Consider the following 22954-nt stretch of genomic DNA (forward strand, 5'->3'; position numbering starts at 1 on the left):
TCGTTACACAGGGAACTAGAGACGCTGTTCTGACTCCCCCCCCTCCCCCAGCTAATATCTTTAACTCCTAAACTCCAGCAATCCTCCCCTTTATACATCTTTACCAGCTGCTCTCCCCTCCCTCCCTCTCTCGCTATCTCCCATCCAAAAAAAAGCAGAGCCTGAGCCAATCTTCTGCAGCTACAGCACAGCCTCCCCTTGACTTTGTAATTACATCTCTCTCTCTCTCTCTCTCTCTCTCTCTCTCTCTCTCTCTCTCTCTCTCTCTCTCTCTCTCTCTCTCTCTCACACACACACACACTCAGAAGGGGGACGGCTCTTTCACCCTGCCTGGCGTATTCGATGATAACAACAGTGAGCAAGCAAGGACACTGGTAGTAAAGGCTCAGGGAAGGAGCAACACTTCAGGAAAGGCACAGCATCTCTCAGCGTCATTTCAGTGCCGGGGAGTGGAGAGAGAGAGAGAGCGAGAGAGAGAGAGACAGGAGTTGAAGTTCAACAAGTGGAACAGAATGATGAGAGAGAACGAGGGGCAGACAGAAAAAACACACTTCAGAATCTGAAGGAATTGTGAAAAGCCCCCAAGGCTTAAGAAATAACAGTTTCAACCTGGATGTGTGACTTTTTTTATTAGAGCTTCCAAGGGAGGAGACGGGGAATAATCAACCACAGCTGACAGTACGGACTCTGAGCCCCAGGCAGGTAGCAGTAACATTGCTTAGTTGCTGCTGTATATATGTTATACAATTCAGCTTCCATTCAGTTCCGTTCTATGTAAGAAGTCTTGAGACTGCAGAGGGAAACCACTTCCATTTGAACTCCAGACGAAGACTAGTCACCAGCAGGGATTGCTTTTGGGTAGAAAGCTGCAAGGACAACGCAAGGAGGAGATTTGCAACTCGGAAGTTGTCTTCTGAGTTGGGGACACCATTGCTGTGTGTCGTGAACCTCTGCCAAACACTTTGAGCAGGAGACTCATCTACTCCGGTAGCATTGGGCTCTGTTTGAATCTCAGCTGATCTCAGGAGTCTCGAGTCAGGATGGACGCGAGCGAGCTGGCCGGTCTGGACAGCGCGGACGCTCAGACGGTGTGCGAGGCGCTGGGCCGCTACGAGGACACGCTGCGGGACGCGGTGCGGGAGATCCACGTGGACATCAACGTGTTCAAGAAGGGGGTGGAGCGACGCATGGAGGACACCCTGCGCCTGGTCAGCCCGCTGTCCCGCTCCGTGTCCGAGCTGCAGCAGGAGAACCGGCAGCTCCGCGCGCAGCTGGAGGCCCTGGCCAGGCAGGTGGACCTGCTGACCAGGGCGGCCTGCCTGGGACACACTGCCGCTGCAGGGGAGAGGAATGAGAGCACAGCCCCACACTCCCCCCGCTCCCCCACCTCGCCCGGCTCTTCACACTCCCCCTGCATCCCCCCGCCAGCCCCCTCCTGTGCTGCCTCTGCCCGCTTCTCCAGCCGAGCCACCTTCGCTGTGTCCAGCAAGACCAACGTGAGTAATGACCGGGCAGAGCTTGGGCCACTTAGGGGGCGTATTCAATCAAAAAATACTGTTATGATCTCGCTGTACCTATGTGTTATTTTTGACCTCCCTTCTAGTGGCATTCACTTAAATCTTCAAGAGAGACTGTTGCCTGAACGATAGCACCCCTTGTTTCTGCTATTGCAGGAGTGTTTTCAGGGCGTGTCCTCATGTAAATGGATGTTTAATTGAATGCCGCCGTAGAACAGGATATTTTTGTTTGGATTGAATCCACCCTAATGTTCTTGGTCAGTTTTAACTTTTTTTTCAATGCAACACCCAATGTACTTGATAGACAGTACATATTCAATTGATCTTCTTTCTGTTTTATAAAAGTTCTAGAAGAGATTCCCCCATGCATCTTTAAAAAAAAAAAGAAAGAATTGATAATCGCACTGATTCTATACTTTAGATCTATATTTTTTACTGCATGCAATGACAGGACGCTTTCAGACTAGATTTGAAGTGAAATAGGCAATTGGTGAATTATAATAGCAAAGGGCAGTTTGACCTCTGTCTGGTAACAAAGTCTCTCGTTCCCCATTGCTGCCCGGCAGCGGTCTTGTAAATACAGAATGGACCTGCACTATCGACCGTGTGTCAAACAGAGGAGAAGAAGTGGTGATATGAGGGGAAGCTTCCAACTGGGTTTGTTGCTCTTTGTTGATAAGAGAAAAATCCAGAGACAACACTGTCGCGGCTGCCTGAATCTCTTCTGTTCATTATAACAGATAGGAGCGAAGGGGGGGGGGGGAATGTGCAAATAATGACATCCTACAAACAAATCTGTTGTGCTGCACAGACTCCACTGTAATTCATCAGTTCTGCTTGGTTACAGTGCTGGAGGTGAAGGGTGTGCGAGAGTTCTATACAACGCATAGCTATGCTGTACTGTGCTTTCAATGTGCTTTATTACACATTTTATAAAAGATGCCTGCTGTTGCATTCATTAATATATTTGTTCATTTCTTAAAGTTGTGTTCTTTTGGTTTGAACCCCAGCTGTTTCCTCGTTGTTTGAGGGTTTTCCTGTAAGGTGCAGCTTGTTTGAGTGGAGTCTCCTCTGCCTTCATTCTCAGCGCACTGTGGATATAGAGTGAGCTGGTGCTTCTTAACCACAGTGTAATGCTGTACGAGACTACATTTCAACATCTCTAGTGGAAAAAAAAGCATGGTGTAACTGGCAGTCTGTTAACTGGATAGCTATCAGCGTTTCTATCCCGTTACCTCCTCTCATCCACAAGGGGAACACGATCAGCAGCAGTTCCATAAGTGACGTGACTCGCGTGTATTCGCATGAATCAGTTCTGATGTCAAGACTGAAAACAGCAACAAGAAGCGTTTTCTCTGATGTGCGTGGTTCAGCAACTCCGGACTTTATATCCTTCAGAAACCAGAATCCGAAAGTAAAAACCAGGGGGGGGTGCTGATCCTCACACGCGTACTCATAACTGCCTCTGAGAAGCGGTTATCAGCAGGCATTGCATAAATCGATTCATTTGAGGTGTGGATTTCAAAACCAGAAAAGCTGTCCTTTCCTCACCTTTACAATACCCATCCATGTAAGCTGACAGTGATTTATGCCGGAGCCCCGTGCTGATGTTATTCTTGAGCTGTATCGATTTAATCCATGCCGCTCCTCGGCTGCGTTTCCTTTACAGAGCCTCGGCACCTCCAGGGCTCCAGGGAGAGGACTCCCCAGCGCCAGTCCACAGCAGAGCCAGTACCCGGCTCAGAGCAGCCGCTTTGGGTAACATCGTAAATCTAGCCTGGCTTAGTTGTCAGGGCAGCAGTTGGAAACATCCGGTGAAACACTATCAGAGTTTCTTCCCCCGATCTGCTGTAAACGTCAGCTCTCCCTGCTTGATTTATCGCATCAGGTGTTACTCTGTTTGTAATAGGGGGCTTTGGTAACTGAAAACACAGAGTTTTAACCCGACACGTAAAGCACGAGGAATGTCTCACAGCAGTGGTGTGCTGCGTGCAGTCACAGGGTGTTTACATGCTCATCACAGAGTCACGGAGAGGGATTTCGTAGTTTGTTTTTGTTATTCTGATTTGGGTTTTTAAGAAAACCGTGGTGTTAAAGTATAGGGGTGTGCTGATACTCCATTCATTCATGTGAAAAGCTGTCCTTCCCTCACCTTTACAACATTTATCCTGAAGGGGGAGAATCAGCTTAGGAATTGAATTGGACTCTCAAGTGCTCCTAAGCTGTTGATTTGTAGTTGTGTAACATTAAAGGCTCTTTCTCTTCTAGGAAACATGCTGGAGTAAAAGGCTTGGTGAATTCTTTCTTCACATTATTTTTCCTGTGAAATGTCCTGCTTATTTAATTCTGAGTCTGTTTTTACACCTACAATCCGGTCATCTCAGATCACTTCCAGTAAAGCTCTGATTATCCGAGCCCTGGTTATCCTAACAGCTTGATTATCCTCCTAGCTCATGTCATGAAGTCCTGGGATCGGTGCAATGATGTCATTTTTACAGTGAGGTGACCAAAACTTCAGGGCTTTAAAAATGTAGCTGTTTCTTTAGCTCTGGCTACAGGCGTTCCTAAACCTCAGGATACTCTTCCAGTGTAGCGAATGGAGCACTGTACCTGTTTTCACTGAGCTGGAACATTATACTGGAGCTGTACTGCGGCTACTGCTGCGTCTACTTAGCAGGAGCAATGGACCAGAAAACAGGCAGCCCTCCAAGAGACATCTGGAGCTGGTCTGATGAAACACTGCTGAGCTACAGGCAGTAAAAGCATAACAAAGTGTAATAAAGCACAGTGAAAGAATGCTAAAGCACAGGCAAGCGTTGCAAAGCACAGAGAGGCACGGCAAAGCATGTTATTAAACATGTCGAAATAACTGTGTAAGTGCATAGTGGAAACATGGGAAGAGCCTGAGGAACCTGCTCAAATACCTGCAAAAATACTCAATAAACATGCTGCCCGTTTCAAACACAACAGCAATATGATTCATTTCCACTGCAGTGTGCTTCTGCCTGAGATGTGTTGTCCTTACAGTCTTTTCAAGCACAGTAAAAGCAAGCCAGGTAAAGACTTGGCTGTCACAAACAATGGATAGACCCTGGCAGGTCATTGCTGAGTGACTGGGAGTAAAGCAAACACAGCACTGACTGTACCTGTGGAAAGCAAGCCTGTTTCAGTGCTGCAAATAGCCTGAGAGAGGAGAGCTGCAGTGAGGGGAAACTGCAAGGGCTGAGGGGATTGGAGCTGAGAGATACGTAAGTGTCCTGTGGTTATCTGTACAGAGAACCATTCTAGTTAACACTTAACATTCACTGTGGAAGTGACAGCTCTCTCAAACACACACACACACACACACACACTCACACACACACACACACACACACACACACCATTACAACTATACATGGCGCACAGAGACCTCTCCGAGGTGCTGTGGTTTTTGCTGGCAGGTACGTGGATGTAGACTAGGAGCCTCCTGTAGCTCTGTCACAGCCAGCCATGCTGACAATCACCCTCCCTGCATTCATGAGGGACGCGTCAGCAGGCAGGAACGATTCCTCTAATCCCGCGTTGACAAGGCTGCCCCATCCAGAATGCTTCCACCTGGACCTGTCACTTTAAAACTCGGAGCGCTGCGGGCAGCAGAGACTTCTAAACAGAGTCTGATTAATGAAACTATGCAAACGCTCACAACTACAATGCACTAAGCCCCACTGTGAAAGCCACACAGCCACTGCCAGCGCAGGTTAACGAGCACCAGACAATGCGATATGTTTGCGTTGTCACGGTTACTGGTTAATAAAGTTCTCTTGCAGGGGTGACCTCACCCCTCCTCTAGCCAGCATGGGAGAGAGGGGTCACCGGGGGGTCACAGTGGAGTAGTTCCCTGGGGCGGGTAGGTGTTTTTGTTGCTGTATGACAGTAAAGGGATTTGTGTGATCCAGTCTGGGCTTTGTTGGATGAAGTGGAATGTTGTTTTTTATGTTGAGAGCCAGTGATTCAGACACCGTTTCATTCCTAGCCCATTACTAAGCACCTTTATTTGAGCGGTCAGTCCTAGCAGCCCAGTTTGTCATTACTGCTTTCGCTCTCCACGTTTCCATTTCCGCAGCTGACCTCTACATCCTGTGTCTCCTTCCCGGACTTCATTAACCATATTGGAAAAATGCTTCAATCCTATAGCTTTTCAAAGCCGCAGAGGGTACAAATCCGTGCCGTTGAGCTATGCTGTGTTTTTGTGATGCCTGGCTGTTGTAAAGGCGGGTCAGGGAGCTGCTGCTGACATGGTCTCTGTGGTCGGTTGTTGTAGTGACCCTGTGTTTTGTAAACCTGTGTGAAACCACATACCAGGGTTTTGAGTGCGGCTCAAAATGAGTCACATAGAAATCTGAGCGAGACATGCATGACTCGCTGGGGAAATTACTTCTGACAAGGTTTCCGTTTACCTACCCTGAGCCAGGAAGCAGGTGTGGATTCTGGGTCACAGAGGGGCAGCTCAACCCTCTGATACCAGTCCTTCTGGGGAGGATCAACTGGGTGTATTGAACTAGCGCTCCTGGAAACTCTCCTGATCAGCTGCTATAGTCGACTACAGGCTTCCTCCTTATACAGCAGCCTTTACACTAGCACTTGGATTCTTGTTATAAGACGGCTTTGCAATTCTCTACCCTGTGGCTCCCGACTCCGGGGTTATAGAGGGGGAGCACTTTACTAGTTAGATAGATGCCAGATTGTTTTACAGCTGTAGTGTAGTTTTCTGCTGGGGCATTGCATTGTAGAATCCCTGGTTTGTGTGTGTGTGTGTGCGTGTGTGTGCGTGTGTGTCATACTGGATTTAGTGGTGATGAAAGCACGACAGAAAGCAAGCAGGGTCATGTCTGAGTGTGTGTCAGAATACTTTGTTTGAACGTTACATTGGACTTGATTGTGTTGCTTTATTGCAGAGAATGACCCCCTCCATACTTTATACAGCGGATTCGAATTTGGTTTAAAGGGTGAGCATTCTTTCATGCAATCGACATGCATGTGGGAGTGTAACTTGAACACTGTGTTCCCCTGCCCTGCCTTACAGAACTACAGTACAATGCCCCTTTATTGCAGCTCCATTTGGTATACGGGAGCCAGGAAAAGATTAATAAGTCCTTTTCATCAGAGATATTTATAATCGGGGGTCTTGCACGGGCTATACCCTGTTAGGAATGCCAGCCATGCCGAGTAGCCCTGCTTCTGAACCTTCCAGAGTTCTAAAACGGAACGGATTCCATGCTGGCCCGAGTTCCAATTCCGACTCTCAAACAATGTGTTGACATTTCTGGGAACCGGTAATACCAGTCTGTCGCGGAGTCCAGAATATCCTGCTTCAGACTAACCTATATCAATAGAGGATGCATAATGGTTTTGAGCGAGCAGCACAGAAATAAACAGAGGGATGGTAAACTCCAGTGCACCAGTCCTAGCCAGATTCTGCAGACAGACAGGCAGAGAGGCAGGGCAGTGTTGCTTCATACTCTGAGCTGCAAACTCGTAGGAGATCAGACAGACTGCACTAATCTCTCCAGTCACACCCTTGCTTTACCAGCTCCATCACAGTGCTGTGTATTAACCCTGACACAATCGTGAGCTGATGAGCAATACCAAGGTGAGATCTTACTGCTTATCGAGGTATCCTTCCCACGGTGACTGTGTGGGCTCCTGCAGAATGATCTCATTGTTAGCGTGCCTCGGTGCTGTCTGTGAAATAATCTCTGCAATAAAGGCAACGCAAAAAGAACTAGAGATCGTTCACTTTTGTAAAGTCCATGATTCAATTGTGTTTTCTACAGGCGCTCCCAGCAGAAGAAATTCATATCATTTCTGTGGCAAATACAGAAAGAGATATTTACAGTGTGATGATTTAAACAGTAGCGAATATGAATCCCCCCCCGTCATACAATTGGTATTGCTGATACTCTGCAGACCGCACTGTGATTGCCCTGTGTGTGGTAACGTTAACTCATGTGGAGTAGCTGGATTAGATTACCCCGGATCCCTACCAGTACCTCCATATCTAACTGCTAAGCTATACCACTTATCACACAGCCAGTCAATGGCTAAGCTCTAGAACCCAATATACGATGGCTCCCAGTTCTACTGGCTGGGATACACCCCCCTCCAGGTCCCAGCCAGTCAGTGAGTGTGACACCCATCTTGAGCTCCTGGCTCCCAGTCCTCTCCTGCAAGGCTCCGGTAGGTCACACAATCAGACAGTGATAAAGCTGTGGGAGAAGGAGACAGCCGTATCCTTTCAAGGGCTCTTTTATCATGTAATCGATCTCCAGTCACAGTGTGACTGCCAGCTGTTTACTCCACACCGCCCCCCCTCACGCATTCCTCAGCGCATGAGGTCACCTGGTTTAACAGCCCTGCAGCATTCCGATCATACAGCGATATTAGGAACGAAAACAGCACCGTGTCACACATTTGCACAGTGTGTTCCATAAGGTCCTGCAGAACAAGAGGACTCTGTCTACCTGTAACTTCAAAACACCCGATCAAAGTTCTAACTGCAGCACAACGAAAAGGTTCAGAAGGTTCCTAAAGCGTACTTTCCTACAAACCTCGAGCTGTCGTAGTCTGAACAGTTTAAACGTGAGGGGGGCTGTGACAGGGAGTCTCATCCATGCTTCGCTGAAAGAGCTGCTCTTTCGCTTCACCTGGTAAAAGCTTGGAAATGGAGACCTTTAACACTTTGCAGTGGATCGGTGATCCAGCCTGGAAGAGTGCCGGTCAGCAGCCCTGAGGGCTGTGTTCTCCTCCCTGCCTCCCTCGCGCTGAGAGAGAGCCCAGAGCAGCTGTCAGGGCTGCTGAGCCCTGCAGGCTGGCTGTGAGGGTCTTGGTATTTGCTAATGCAGCAGCAGCAGCAGCAGCAGCACGAACTGGAAACTTGCAAGTTATTAACAGGTGTCGCACTTGAGCATTCAGCTGTTTAGTGTCACGCTGCTAGGGAGACGGGGCCCATTGCTATGAACAAAAACACACTCGAGTGTATTCTGTATCTCCTTTCCCTTGGAGGAGAATGCTGCGTTTCAGCAAATGAAAGCATGCTTTCTGACCTGCGGAAAACTGATATCCTAGTTGGTTTGTGAAGCATAGCGCATACAGGGGCACCGAAGGTATTCCAGCAGTTCCTGGGCTGGCAGTTTAAATACATCGTGCTTGGCTGACCGTGACGGGCTCCAGGGATGTGTGGGAGAAAAAAAAAATCGTTTACACCCCAGATGGCCCCGGCAGGCTAAACGTGGCCCCTGGGGGCCTTGCTAGTGGCCCTGCAGTTGGCAGCTATTGAAATGAATATGCATTAATATACTGTTCAATAATACTGTGCACCTCCTTTGTATTCAAAGCCTTATAATGCACAGGAGACTGCAGTCATGTAACTTAGGGATTCTTAGTGTGTTGCGTCCCGTGTTGAAATGAGTGGCACGTGAAATAAAGGGTATCTAACCGGGTTACATGCAAGCTCATAATAATGAGGTCATTTCTGCTTTGCAGTTAGCGGGTCATTAAGCTGCTTAAATCTACCATGTGCAGTAACCCTTCATTAAAGCTGTTGAATCATGGAAATCTCAGACTGCTTACCACAATGTTTCCAGGCTGCATTTGGTTCTGTGGTTCCTAAAGCCCCTGATATGTTTTGCACAGCATTTTTTTTCCCCCTTGCCTACGCAGTCGCTGGGGTTTGCCATTGCAGTCGCCTCTGTGTTTCTGCGTTTGCTTCTGTTGTAACTGGGAGTGACACTTCAATGAAGTGCCCCTCTGCCCTCCTCTCTTCAATTGAAATTCCTCTGGATATACCTGCTCCAGTACAAATGCAAGTCCTCATTTCTTTCGTTTGGCTCTGATCCCACAGCTCTCCACGCCGCAGCTAAATGAGAAGGCTGCTTCCTCCCTGAGCTCTCACAGTGGCCGTTGACTTTGTTCGTTTAGTTGTTTGGTGTTTCTTTACTGTGTTTGAGTTGGTTGGTTATAAGTCTTAACTGACTCAACTTTTCTCCCACTCATAACAGCCACATATATGACTCAAAGACATACAATCGCTATGCTTACCAACATGTGCTGCTTTCATATGAGTTTTGTTAGAGGTGCAATTCATCTTCTAATGGAATCGTCTATGATCTATGCATTGAGAACACTTGTAGGATTCAAAAGCATGTACAGTCATCTCCGGCTAAGAGAACACCCCTCGGGAAGCAAGCAAAGTGTTCTCTAAGGAGGTGTTCCTGTACGCAGAGTCTACTGCATGGAGAAAACCATTATAACTGTTGATTCTGTAACTACAGTGGAAGAAGAAATCTGAAGATCCATGTAGGGCTCAAGATCACTTGATCAATTCATGTTTTAATTTAGGCTTGCAAAATGACGATCCATAATATATTAATCACTAGTTGTTCCACCTCTAGTTCATGTGCATTATATTGTTTTTCCAATGTGTGAATGGATCGCCTCCTGGCTGCTGATCAGTCAGTCATACTGAGTGTTAGACCCGGGCTTCCCTCTCATTGAACGGTAAGACGTTCCTCTTTGAACTGTATGGTTTGCGGTTCACATCCTGCCCTCGTCTCTCCGTTCAATTCAAGTGGGCTGAGATGCCAACTCATTACAAGAAGGAAATTGGATTGTAGGCAATCGTCCGGGATCAGTGCTGTTCCAGATGACAGATTGAGATATTCTGGCAGGGGCTGCTGGGAAGCTTGACGTTGTGTCTGTGTGAGTCTCACCATGTGTGTACATAGACTAAAGGCTTCAGTCTCCAGTGCTATCAGTTCATCAACTCCAGTTGCATCACGCCAGCATACCGGACACATTTCAGATGAGATATGGGTGGCACATGTATTTGATTGAGACACCTTGATACCGTGAACAGAGACATTAAAGACAGAACACACGCTAGCTTAGGTAACCCTTTATTTGTATTGGATACAGCGTTCAGAAGGTTACATGCATTATCCTTCACTTTGACAACCTGCATGACATGCATACAAGTATTCATAACAGCTGCGTCAAATTTGCTGTCATAACATATTACTATAATGATGCCAAAATGCTATATGATAGCTACAGAGTTGTGTTAATCGCCATGGGAAATGCACTGTTCAGTGCTCCATTAATGTGACCACATTTCATGAATCTTCTGTCTTCAAAGTGATCCCAAAGGACTGCTGTATGCACGCTGTTCTGCAATGTGTTATGTAGCCCTTACGAAGGTGTGACAAATGCTACACACAGCAGCCAAATGAAAAATAACTTGGGGATAAATGACAGGCCACTGTTCGACTGGAGAGTTCATCCTTTCCTTTGTTGCTGCAGAGCATTGACCGAGAGGAGCCAACGGAGCCAGAGAGGATCGTGGAGAATGGACACCAGCTACTTCCAGGTGAGAAACACAGACTGGTGCCCCAGCGCTCCCTGGATCTGCACAGAACTGCCACACTCGCACACACACACACTCACGAGCATCCAGTTGAGATCTGAAGAAATCAAAGCTTAGCGTCGGCTGCCCGCGTGTCTTTTTATTACATGGGCACAGATATGAATTCGTTCAAAATGCCATGTCCATTAGTCTGTCAATATCGAATCCATTAAGTGTCCGTTTCTGTCTTATCAGAGAGAGAAAGAGTTTCACAGGAAGTGACCTCCTCACCTGTGTCCAGCAGCGCTCCTCAGGTACAAACCCTCTCGGTGTCCATGCTCAAGCCACACCTCCCCATCACCGCGGTTACCAAGACAGCAGACACCCCCGTCGCCGGGGCAACCAAAACACCGCCCACCACTCCCGGAGAGACCCCTCCTCCACCGTTCACTAAAGCCGAGGCTGTCAGCCAGTCAGCAACCAGCAACAGCCAGAAGGAGGTTGTGGCAGAACTCAGTAGCCAATCAGGTAGGTGGAAAAGACTAATCAGAAGCATCCTGTTGCCGGTCACTAGAATATGGCTCATGCCGATTGGTGAATGGTAGGGTTGGGGTTAATATGAAAGGTGTGGATTTGCCTCTTATGACTTTCCCCGTTACCTCTGTATAAGTGCTGGTGAGCTGGAGCACACATGCACAGTGTCCCTGCATACCCAGCCAGCTGGTTCACTGTACTGTTGTGCCGCATGGCAGCCCCACAGTAGACGCACTCAACCTGCTGCTGTGTTGTTTGCAGGTGTTGTCGGGGCAGTGAAGACCTGGAGCCCCAGCCCAGTCAGGACAATGAGCTCGGCTCGCACCCCAGGTAAGGGCCACCTTCCTCTGCTCTTCTCTTCTGTTTGTTGAAAAGTTTGAATTTATTCAGCCTCTTTTAGCGTTTCTAAATCCAGCATCACTGAGTGTTTAATAGTGATGGCTGTTTTATGTTTGCACTCAGTTTGCTTGCTGTCCTCCTCACCCCTGTCTGCGTTTCTTATTTGCAGATAAACCCATCTCTGTGGCAAAGCCTGTGTCGTCCGTCGGCTACTCCCCTTCAGGTACCCCCGCCAACAAGGACAGGTAGGAGCCAGCTGGACTGACAGCAGCCTTCTTCAGTGTGCTAGCCACACGTGTTCGTCTACTTGACTTGGGTTCTTATAGTTTGTTATAGTTTCAAAATTCCGATTGAGCGTTCTGAGTGGCTAGTGAACGAGCCTGTTTGTAACACTGCCTCCTGCTCTCTGTGAAGTGGTTTCACTGGTGTGAGGTGTCTCCTGTTTCTCTCTCTGTTCCAGCGGGTTCGATGGCTATTATGACATGACCCCAAAGCCTGGCTCTCCTCCGGTGCTGCCTAGGCAGGTGGAGCGGCGCAGGGAGCTGGTGAGGTCCCAGACTCTGCCCCGCACCATGGGGGCTCAGACACGCAAGGCCATGTTCGAGAAACTGGAATCCAACACCAACAGGTAAGACCTTGGTTTTATTCTCCGAGCCGCTGGAGCGATGCAGCCTGAGTTTCATTATCTCTGGGCTTGTTATTGGACTTGACCCTTCTTGCTTTCCTTCTAGTTTCAGGGCCAGTGTTGGGGACTCGAAACCCAAGCTGAAACGCTCCCAGAGTTTTGGGGTGTCCAGCGCTAACAATATCAAACAGATCCTGCTGGAGTGGTGCCGATCCAAAACCATCGGGTACCAGGTGAGTCAGGGGTCAGAGAGAAAATTACAATGGGGTGCAGTGGAGATATCCATCCATCCATATATACATCCACCCATCCACCCACCCATCCATCCATCCATCCACCCACCCATCCATCCATAGATACATCCACCCATCCATCCATAGATACATCCACCCATCCATCCATCCATCCATCCATCCATCCATCCATCCACCCATCCATCCACCCACCCATCCATCCATCCATCCATCCATCCACCCATCCATCCATCCATCCATACATACATACCACATTATCTAGTTAAATGCTTACACAGTTGTGATGACACTTGATTAGGACATTGTTTATCACATTGAGTTTTTTCTTTAATTAGGAGAGGTCTATCTGCCTTTTTGATATGTGTCTCCAATTCACTGCAGTCACCGCTGTAAAAACAGTATTTGTTTGGGGGGGGGGGGGGGGGGGAGCGTCTCAGTATTTGGGAACAAACGTATCCCTGAGTGGTTTTGCATTAGCAGGAAATGAATAATGCTTGAGGCATCCCTGCACTCGTGGGACAGATTGCTCATTGAAAGCATGTGTTTGAGGAGGAGACGATCATTGGGAAACAATCCCCAGGCTTTCTGCATGTATTCACGTCTTTGATACCTGCTGCAGGTGCAGTAGTGTATGTGCAACATCGTGTGATCTTTCCCTGGTATGTGAGCTGCCTCTTCGTTTTGGTGTGAGGCTTGCACAGTATCTGCAATAGCAACGCACCAGCCTGGCCATGTGCTTTGTGTTAAAGGACTCAGAAGAACCCAAAACTAATCAATTATTCATCTGAAATTTACATATTAGAAATGAAACCACCAAAGCCTCAATGAAAGATAAGAAAGCTCGCAGAGAAGTGATCCGACAACACGCATGCAAAACGGGAATAATATCATTAGCGCTGTGTCTCTTTGCTTCTGATCCTGCACTCACTCAGGCCAGTTTCCTGGTAGATCTGTCAAGCGAGCCTGTCCTGACGCACGCGGGGGCCCGTTGATCCAAATCACACGGAGCAGTAACTGAAATGAGAGGAGCAGCTGCAGCCCTCCGCTCCTGCAGAGCCTCACAAAGAACTGACACGCCACTTAGGAAAAACCCTAAACACAACGCACTCTGCAGGCAGACCTCTTGAGGGAGCAGCAGAAAGCTTCCTGTTCAGTGATGTCTCACTAGCATGTTCAGTTTTATACTAAGGTGTAGATCCTTGGTGTATGTTTAGTAGGGCTGTGCTGACACTCGTACTCGGAATTGCTTTTAAGAAGTATTTATCGACAGGTAATAAATAAATCCATTAGTGTGTTGAAATACATGCATTCATACATACATACCTACGTAGGTCTGTCTTGAGTCATTCAACTGGGGTGAAACTTGGTACAGTATGGGCACTTCCTCGAGGTCCTCCCCCTCCCCAATCTGTGTATCCTGTGTGGAATTCATCTTACCTGACCTCTCTCCTCTCCCGCTCTCCTCCCTCCCTCTCTCTCTCCTCCCTCTCTTCGCTCTCTCCTCTCCTCTCCTCTCTCTCTCCTCTCCTCTCCCTCTATATCTCTCTCCCTCCCTCTCTCAGAACATTGACATCCAGAACTTCTCGTCCAGCTGGAATGACGGCATGGCGTTCTGTGCTCTCGTCCACTCCTTCTTCCCGGAGGAGTTTGATTACAACACCCTGAACCCTGCCAACCGCAAGGAGAACTTCGAGATGGCCTTCACCAAGGCAGAGTGAGTACGCTGGTGTGCACGCTGCTGTGCAGAGCAGGGAGAGCACTCAGAGGCACCCCTAGTCATCTGTTAAAGGAATGCACTGCATCACACAGCACCCAAACTTCACTCAAATGCCCCCTTTTATGCCTGGGCAATGGACAGCCCAATACAGTTTACTAAAGTCCATTAAGCACTACCTGTTTTATTTAAATGTTGTTACTTAAACTCTTCACCAGCGGAAGATTTCTGGGAGGTCCCTACAACTAGCTAAAAGTTACCTTGCTTTTAAAAGGGCAACTACCCAGTTGTCATTTATCAAGGTGTCCACAGATAATGACAGTCATGATTCATCCCATTTATCAGATCATACAGAAAAGCAATGTCTGTGAGGTAGAAGACATGATCAGCTTATCAAAGGGAGACGGACAGGTTTGTTTAGATGTGCCTGTTTGGAATCAGGGATGAATACACAAGCTCTAGTTCAATCCCAGCCAGTGACTCACTGTGTGTGACCCTGAGCAAGACACTGAACCTCCTTGTGCTCCGTCCTTCAGATGAGACACAAAACAAACAAGGTCCTATTGCAAGTGGCTCTGCAACAGCAGTTGTGATGCATAGTTCACACCCAAGTCTCTGGATAAAAGAGTCTGCTAAATGACTAAATAATAATAACAAAGAAAACAAAACACATGGCACTCCTCCCTCATCACACTCCCTGCTTTTAAATCTTGTTTTAATTCCTCTGATCCCCAGAGAACCTGAGCCTGTATTTCATGCATTCCTGCTCTGTGACCTCACCCAGCAGCATCGCACTGAGCAGGCTGCCTGAGTTCATGTGCAAACTATGCGGCAGGACCTGCAATTAACATGAACACACACAGCACTTCAAAAAGATTATAAAAGCCAAAGAAGAGAGAAGAAAGGGACCACGCTGTGCTGGAGAGCGGACTTTAACTGCCTCGGAGCGAGGGGAGCGACCACCACTTTATAGGGCCGCTGTGCTTTCTGTTAGGGGTTCAGGCTAGGCTTTAGTGTACAGATGTGACGATGGTGAAAAAAAACAGCTGTTCACGAGTCCTGTAGGTTCTGCAGTGTGTAAAACGCTCTTGTTGTGACTGGCGACTCCTAAACTGGGGGTGATCGGAATGGCCTTTAAGAATGATCTACAGTCAGGTGTTAAATAAAGCCCTTCATTAACGTGCAGAATTCAAAAACGAGAAACGCTGTCCTTCCCTCGCCTTTACAATCGAGTACCACAATGAATCTTCCGTTTTAAAAGCCGCTTACAGTCATGTCAGTGTTAAAGCCCTTCTTAAATGTGCCCCATACACCACAGACACCACTTGTAAAGTCCAATGCTGCGCTGGGTGTTCAGCTCAGTAAAGTCTTCTCCCTGTTTCCCTGTTGCAGAGACTTGGCAAACTGTGACCGGCTGATCGAGGTGGAGGACATGCTGCTGATGGGTCGCAAGCCTGACCCCATGTGTGTGTTCACCTACGTGCAGTCGCTGTACAACCACCTGCGGAGATTCGAGTGAGCGCCAGCCCGGGGGGGCACAGGGACGACCACCCCCACCCTCCAAACCCCATGAAGAGAAGCTAGCTCCCCTTGCCACCCCCATCCCCGTCTCTGTAGAACCACCAGCACTGATCATAGCTGTGCTTCCACTGCACACAATTTTAAAAAAAATGTGTTTTTTTCCAGGACGTTTTGATACTGTAACTGTTTCTAAAGAAGTCACTTCTGTGCCAAATCCCTTCTTGATTATCCCCCCAGGAGGACAGCAGCTCACAAGTCTGTTGTAGAACAGCAACCTTCTTAGCAGGCACAGATTGCACGGCCAAGTCTGGAGCAGAAGCAACGTAGATGAACATTGAATAACTGCCTGTGACTACTGGCACATGCAGACTTTCCAGGAGCTCGGGGTCAGCCATGCTAAACGGACCCCTGCAAGAGGGGAGAATAGTGCAGTGAGTGTAGAAATAGAACTAGTGTCTGATTATCAATACGGTGTGTAATCTTCGTAAAGTCAGGCAAAGGGCTCCTACATCCACACCGATTCAAAGTGCCTGTCGCCTATTGAGGCTCTGACTGTGTGTGTTCTGTAAATCACAACATCACAAGCAGTACTAAATGTAATCCTGTCTGTCGTATACCCTGCATACAGCAGAGGGTGGCACAGTAATGTCTGGCTTTATTGAAATCCTATTGCGATAGTAGGGAGGTTACCGTTGCTTAAATTGGGAATCATACACCAAAATTCTTTTAAGCCTATGCTATGTTTTTTTTTATTTTTTATAAAGGTCACATAGAATCTCCTGCTAGTGTTTTTGCTCGGTCTGTTCTTTGCCAAAACAATATTTGGCATTTTTAGTTTGTGCTGTCTATGGGCGTGCGTATACTTATGCAGTAATGCATCTTTTGTTCTGCTTCATGCAAGCTGTGTATTTTTAATAGTTCTGGGATAACCAGATTATAAAGAAAAGCAACAAAGAGTTTGCTTCTCAAATTAAAATTGAAGGTATAACGTTACAGATTATTATTTTGTTCAAAGGATCGTTTAGGATATAAAAAAGAAAAGAAAAAAAACCCTGTCCTCTTTTTCCAGGCGTACGAGAGAGCTCTTTATTTTATCTGGTTTGTTCCAGTCCAGTTCTGTTTTTAATGTAGCTGTCAAGCGCGTGTGTGAAGTATAGGGTTACTTTGCATCAGAGCACATTAATCAGCCTAGCCAAAGCAATGACGTATTCTAGCTTAACTCCGCGTTTCTACTTAAAACAAAAAAACTAAAAAAAAAGAAATATGCGTCATAAGTAGTTTTAACAAACGAGTATCTAAAAAGACCAAAAAAAAAAAGCAATATGTGCCAAAAAAATGCCAAAGGGGGTGTTGTGTTATAAAAACAAATGCTCGTAAAACAGGCCCAAAGTAAAAAAGAGCGATCCGTCTTCAGAGATGCTTCTGCCAGGAGGGATTTTCTTGCAAGGCCTGCCTGTACAAGCTGCTCCACAGTCTAGGAAGAAAACCAGACAGCAGAGTTCGGATTAACTGGCTGTGTCGCAACAGTGACACCTAGTGGTAGCATGAGCATGAGGCATTACAAAGCCAGTTAACTGCATTACACTCCTGCCTCTGAGTGAACAGGTGTTAAAGGTCAACTCTCTCTACATAATATATATATATATATTCTACACGTGGTAAACTAGCAAGGGGAGTTGTTGACTTCTGTATGTACAACCACTAAAATAAACTGTTGAAATTGTTTCTTTTTTTTGTAAGTTGTTGTCATTGTTATTAAGTAGGGAAAGATAACAGGCCATGTGACTGGTAAAGCTGACCCCTGCTGGTGAGACAATGCAATGGCAGCGAGGCAGCTGCCATTGAAACTGGAAGTAACACGTGGTTGTGAGAGCTCTCCCTCTCCTATGCAATACAAGTCCCCTCTCTGCAACTGCCTCTGCAGATGTACAGGACAGGGCTAATTCACTGTGCCTGCAAGCACTAGGAAACAATACAGGCTCTATCCATGTTGTCAAAGGAATTCTGTGCTTTTAAACATGCAGTGCAATAAAAATCCAAACTTGGCTTCAAGAAACCACTTAACCACATCAGTTTTATTGTAAACTCTGAGCCTCATTTTAAAGTAATACAAAAAAAAAAAAAACAGTTAGTCAACGCTTAACAATTAAGAGAAAACGTATTGGCAGGCAGCAAAGCTAGACACAGGCCCAGGCAGATGATAAGTGGCCTATGAAGCTAAGAGTGCTGTAACAAGCAGAGTGTAGGGGCCACTTCCACTTGAACTCATATAAGGCAACACATATGACACGCGTATGCAACATACACTGTCCTTGCTCATGGCAGGTAAGTTATTTTCACAGGCATTGGTATTTGCTGTCAGTGGTCCCGTTAGATGATATTAAGGCTCAGAAAAGGTTTCCTGATTTGACTCTCTCAGTCAGTTATCCAGACTTTGTTGAGCAGTTTCACCACCTCCTCATAGATGACGAAAACGATGGCCACGTCCAGGCACACCCTGCCCAGCCGCGGGACAGTCCCCTTGTAAAACCTGCAGGCAGAGGACAGGAGAGTCAGCGAGTTCCCCTCCGCAGGAAAATAACAGCGCTTTTTAACCTAAAAACACAAATCTGGGGTCTCTCGAACATTCTAACATTCAGTTGCATGAAAACCTTGTTCAATTCCAGTGGGATATGAGTCCACTTCATACCAATGTACGCACATGCCATCTGGTGGTCAGGTGTGGTAATTAGATTCCCACATTTTTTACTTCAAATCTGAATTTCCAGCCTCTTACTTCCATTCTAGGACATATTAAATAAAACTACTTTATTATTTTTCTGCGGATACAACAGGCTCTTTCCAAAATCACAGAGCACCCCTACAGTGTTATCTGCATATTGCATTTACACATGTAAATGTGTGACCCTGGCTCTGGATGGTGTATACAGGTCTGCAGTGTTGGAAGAGTTAGTAGAATTGCGCTCCTCTCCCTGTTACTCACGCCTGGGGTCCCTCGTTGCGCAGGATCTGGTAAGCACAGTCCAGGGTGCTCTTATACCGGTGAGCCTCCAAACCCTGAAATCAAACGAATCACAATCACACTGTGTTCTCCGTTCGACACAGTCGCCCCACGGAGCACTCAGCAGCCCCGCCCCCCTCACCTGCATCCTGGTCTTGATGACATCGAGGGGGGTGTTTCCGAAGACGCTGGCTGCCCCCGCGGTGGCTCCGAACGCGGCCGTCACGAAGGGGTTCATCTCTCTGTGGGGGTCGTCACCTGGGAGAACAGAACACACAGCCTCATATTTATGTGCCTAGAAATCTAAGTATATGCAAGACTGTCCCAAAGCTGGTGAAGATTTTTGCTGCAGATTTGAAGCCCTTTTAAATCAATGTTTCAATGGCCTGCTTAACCTCTCTGGGCAGCACCTTGGGAGATTGCTGTTTTTAAGAAGCTGAGGATCCAGTTCTGTAGGGGTTGCAGGAAAGTGGATTGTAACACACAGCACTGCACTGCCCCCCCACAGCGTACCTTTGTACCAGTTGCGAAAAGATGTCATCACGTAGAAGCGAATGGCCTGGTTGGATCCTTGTTTCAGCACTGTGGCTGTCAGCCCCTGGTACGTCCCACGCAGCCCTGCAGGAAACAGGCAGTCACACAGTCACACACCTCGTGAACTTCCTCCCCACCTCCTCCTCTGCATGCTATTCAGTGTGCAAGGGAGCGCGGCGCTCTCGCCTACCCTGGTCTCGAATGATCTCCCGCACGCCGTGGTAGAACCCTCTGTATCTGGGGTTGGAGGAGCACTGGTCATGGATGAACTTCACCTGCGGGACAGGCAGGCAGACAGACAGACAGACAGACATCAGCATGAGGCGAGGCACTCTCACTAAAGCCAGTTGAAAGCAGTTATAACTCAACACACACACACACACCTGAAAAATGTCTACAAAGCTACTGTATATTGTATAGAGAGCTGCCTGGGTGTTTACACACTGGTTTCCCACCATGCTTCCTGCTGCATTGTACCCTGATTTCACAATGCTTTTGCAATGGTACACTAAACAGTGCAATGCTTTTGCAATGGTACACTACACATTGCAATGCTTTTGCAATGGTACACTACACAGTGCTATGTATATGGGACAGGACCAGGGTGCTCACCTTGACAGTCTCCATGGGGCAGACCACCATCACAGCCTCCGCCACCCCGGCGCCCAAGCCACACAGCAGGCTGCGAGTGTTATCCAGCTTCCCACTGCCATCCCGGGCCTGGTTACTGAGGAGCTCAAACATCCCGAACCTGCAGAGTCACAAGAGGCAAACAGAAGCAGAGACAGGTCACCCCTTCCACAAAGTCACATGCTATCTGAAGAAGGCGGAAGCCAAAAAAATGACTCATCAGTTTCTCAATATATATAAGAAATGCACTGCGCTGGTCCTCAGTTCTATATGTATATAATAAATGCACTGTGCTGGTCCTCCTCAGTTCTATATGTATATAATAAATGCACTGTGCTGGTCCTCAGTTCTATATGTATATAATAAATGCACTGTGCTGGTCCTCAGTTCTATATGTATATAATAAATGCACTGTGCTGGTCCTCCTCAGTTCTATATGTATATAATAAATGCACTGCGCTGGTCCTCAGTTCTATATGTATATAATAAATGCACTGCGCTGGTCCTCAGTTCTATATGTATATAATAAATGCACTGCGCTGGTCCTCAGTTCTATATGTATATAATAAATGCACTGCGCTGGTCCTCAGTTCTATATGTATATAATAAATGCACTGCGCTGGTCCTCAGTTCTATATGTATATAATAAATGCACTGCGCTGGTCCTCAGTTCTATATGTATATAATAAATGCACTGCGCTGGTCCTCAGTTCTATATGTATATAATAAATGCACTGCGCTGGTCCTCAGTTCTATATGTATATAATAAATGCACTGCGCTGGTCCTCAGTTCTATATGTATATAATAAATGCACTGTGCTGGTCCTCAGTTCTATATGTGTATAATAAATGCACTGTGCTGGTCCTCAGGTCCCAGTCCTCACCTGACAGCTGATTTAGGGATGGACCCGTACAGCAGAGAGCTCAGGCCCCGGTACAGCCCCCTGACCCCATGGTCCCGCACAGTCAGCTTCACACAGTCACCTGCAGAACAAACACAGCCTGCTGAGCCCCCTGCTGGCTGCAGAGCAAAGGACACCCCCTGCACTTCTACACAATGAAATACTTTCCTACAGTTAACTGCAGTGCATACTAGCACACTATAAGAACATGCTGGGTTTGTGGATGCTACTCCTGTGTTTGTATATGGATCAACTAGGGATTTGCTTTCCAATTGTGAAACTTAATTTATATATATATAATGGAATAATGGGTGACAGTGCTGTGAAATAGGAGTCTCATTTCCATCGCTGCTGTGGTACACAAATAACGTGTCCAGTACTCTGTACTACCCCCGATCCCCTCAGTACCACCCCAGCCTCTCACCGATCCCTCGGTAGCGTGGTGGGTTGGCTCTCTCATCGAGCTGGAGCTGGGTTTTCACGTACTCCGTGGGGAAGGTGATACAGATCTCAATACCACCGGCCAGTCCACCTGCAAAGAGAGACAAGGCGCACAGCAATGACCCTCCCCAATTAGACTGATTGAGTGATTCACTCCGATACTCCTGGGGTGTTCTGAGCGTCATGAGTCACTAATGATCAGCCTGTAAGAAGCAGCCACATTGTAGAAGCTAGCTGTTTTTATTAAAACAAAACAAAACAAAAAAAAACAGGTTTTACTATGAGCTTGATTAGCCACAGTGTATCGGTAACAAGCTCAGGTGTGTATTATTATTAAACTCATAGTAAACCCAGGAATGGATCAAACTGCTGTGCAATGGGAGTCTTATTCCTACCCGCTGTAGTCACTGTGTTTCAGTGGACTTTAGAGTTTCGATCCGGCAAAGTAAGCACCGGAAACATAAGTATAAGAAAGAAAAACAGACCGCAGCCTCCCCTGCGCCTCCCCACTGCGACAGACACGGTTATAAAATCAAATCACTTCAGTGTAGCCGCTGAAGCAGTAATTAAGTAAGCTCCTGGCGCTTTCGTTTTAATAGAGCGATATTATTGGTTGCTACGCGACGCTGGGCGTTTCATTTTTAATTTTCATAAATTAACAATCGAGACCAGCAAGCGCACGAGAAAGTGTGTCGCAGGAAAAAAAAAAAAAAAAACATGACAAAAAACATAAATATTAAGATATTTTAATAACACACAAAACGAAGGTGAGATGAGAGGGCGTGCTGCCTTGGTTTAGTCTCGACTTACGACAAACATAATAGTACTGTAATATACGCCAAAAAATTATTATTATTAATAATAATAATAATAATAATAATAATAATAATAATAATAATAATATGTTTTATTTACTACTGTACCTGCTAATATAGCTTTGCCCGGGTGAGTCACCTTCCCTCGCCCGGCAGCCGCTGCAGTCAACACTCTTCTCCTCGGGTCCAACCCAGGTACCGAACCGCCAGAACCAGCCAGTCTATCAGCGGCGGCTGGGACCAAACCCCGAACCCGACTGGGGTCCAGTGCCGCGGTAGGGCGTGAGCATCCCGGTCTCACGCTGCAGGGTCCCTCGCTTACTGTGAACGGCTTTCTTAAAGACGACATTAGGTCTTGGCTGAAACACACATCTATATATTGAATATAACAGAAACACAACGGAGTGAATGCGCTGCGTAAAGACAATGCAACTGGCCCCAATACCAAGGAAATCACAGACACAAATGACAGCTATATATGAATATGTAATCGGGACATTTCGATTGCCTCCTGTTACTTCATTGTGATTGGTCACCACTTCCATTCAGGCGATACATATTCAGGAGCTCTTCTTAATATTAATGAGCAGCAGCGCCCAATTGGATTCAGGGCTGGGCTTGTCATGATAATTCGCATTCTGTTGTGAGGCGGTTTGCTCTCCGATTGGTCAATTTTCAAGCGCAAGCCCGAGTCCTTGTTTATGGGTGGGGTTTTGAGAAAGTTGCCGTGCAGCGGATGCATTGC

At 47.0% G+C, this 22954-nt stretch overlaps 2 protein-coding genes across 2 annotated transcripts; one reads left to right on the top strand and one right to left on the bottom strand.

Moving 5' to 3' along the window:
- Nucleotides 1-271: 271 nt before the first annotated feature.
- Nucleotides 272-17611, top strand: LOC117429578 (smoothelin-like protein 2). Its single transcript, XM_034049247.3, has 9 exons — nt 272-1496; nt 10857-10923; nt 11155-11427; nt 11695-11763; nt 11942-12017; nt 12233-12400; nt 12504-12630; nt 14214-14365; nt 15758-17611. Exons 1-9 carry the CDS (start codon nt 1041-1043, stop codon nt 15882-15884), a joined length of 1515 nt encoding a protein of 504 aa, XP_033905138.3. The 5' UTR covers nt 272-1040; the 3' UTR covers nt 15885-17611.
- A 329-nt stretch (nt 17612-17940) lies between these two features.
- On the bottom strand, nt 17941-22668 carry LOC117430666 (tricarboxylate transport protein, mitochondrial-like). The gene is made up of 9 exons (XM_058997980.1): nt 22318-22668; nt 21378-21485; nt 20936-21035; nt 20034-20172; nt 19612-19696; nt 19401-19505; nt 19030-19145; nt 18870-18943; nt 17941-18416 (listed from the first exon to the last, which is right to left on the bottom strand). Exons 1-9 carry the CDS (start codon nt 22556-22558, stop codon nt 18302-18304), a joined length of 1083 nt encoding a protein of 360 aa, XP_058853963.1. The 5' UTR covers nt 22559-22668; the 3' UTR covers nt 17941-18301.
- Between the last annotated feature and the right edge of the window lie 286 nt (nt 22669-22954).

Source organism: Acipenser ruthenus, chromosome 24 (genome assembly GCF_902713425.1).
Source record: "Acipenser ruthenus chromosome 24, fAciRut3.2 maternal haplotype, whole genome shotgun sequence".
NCBI classification, from domain to species: Eukaryota; Metazoa; Chordata; class Actinopteri; order Acipenseriformes; family Acipenseridae; genus Acipenser; species Acipenser ruthenus.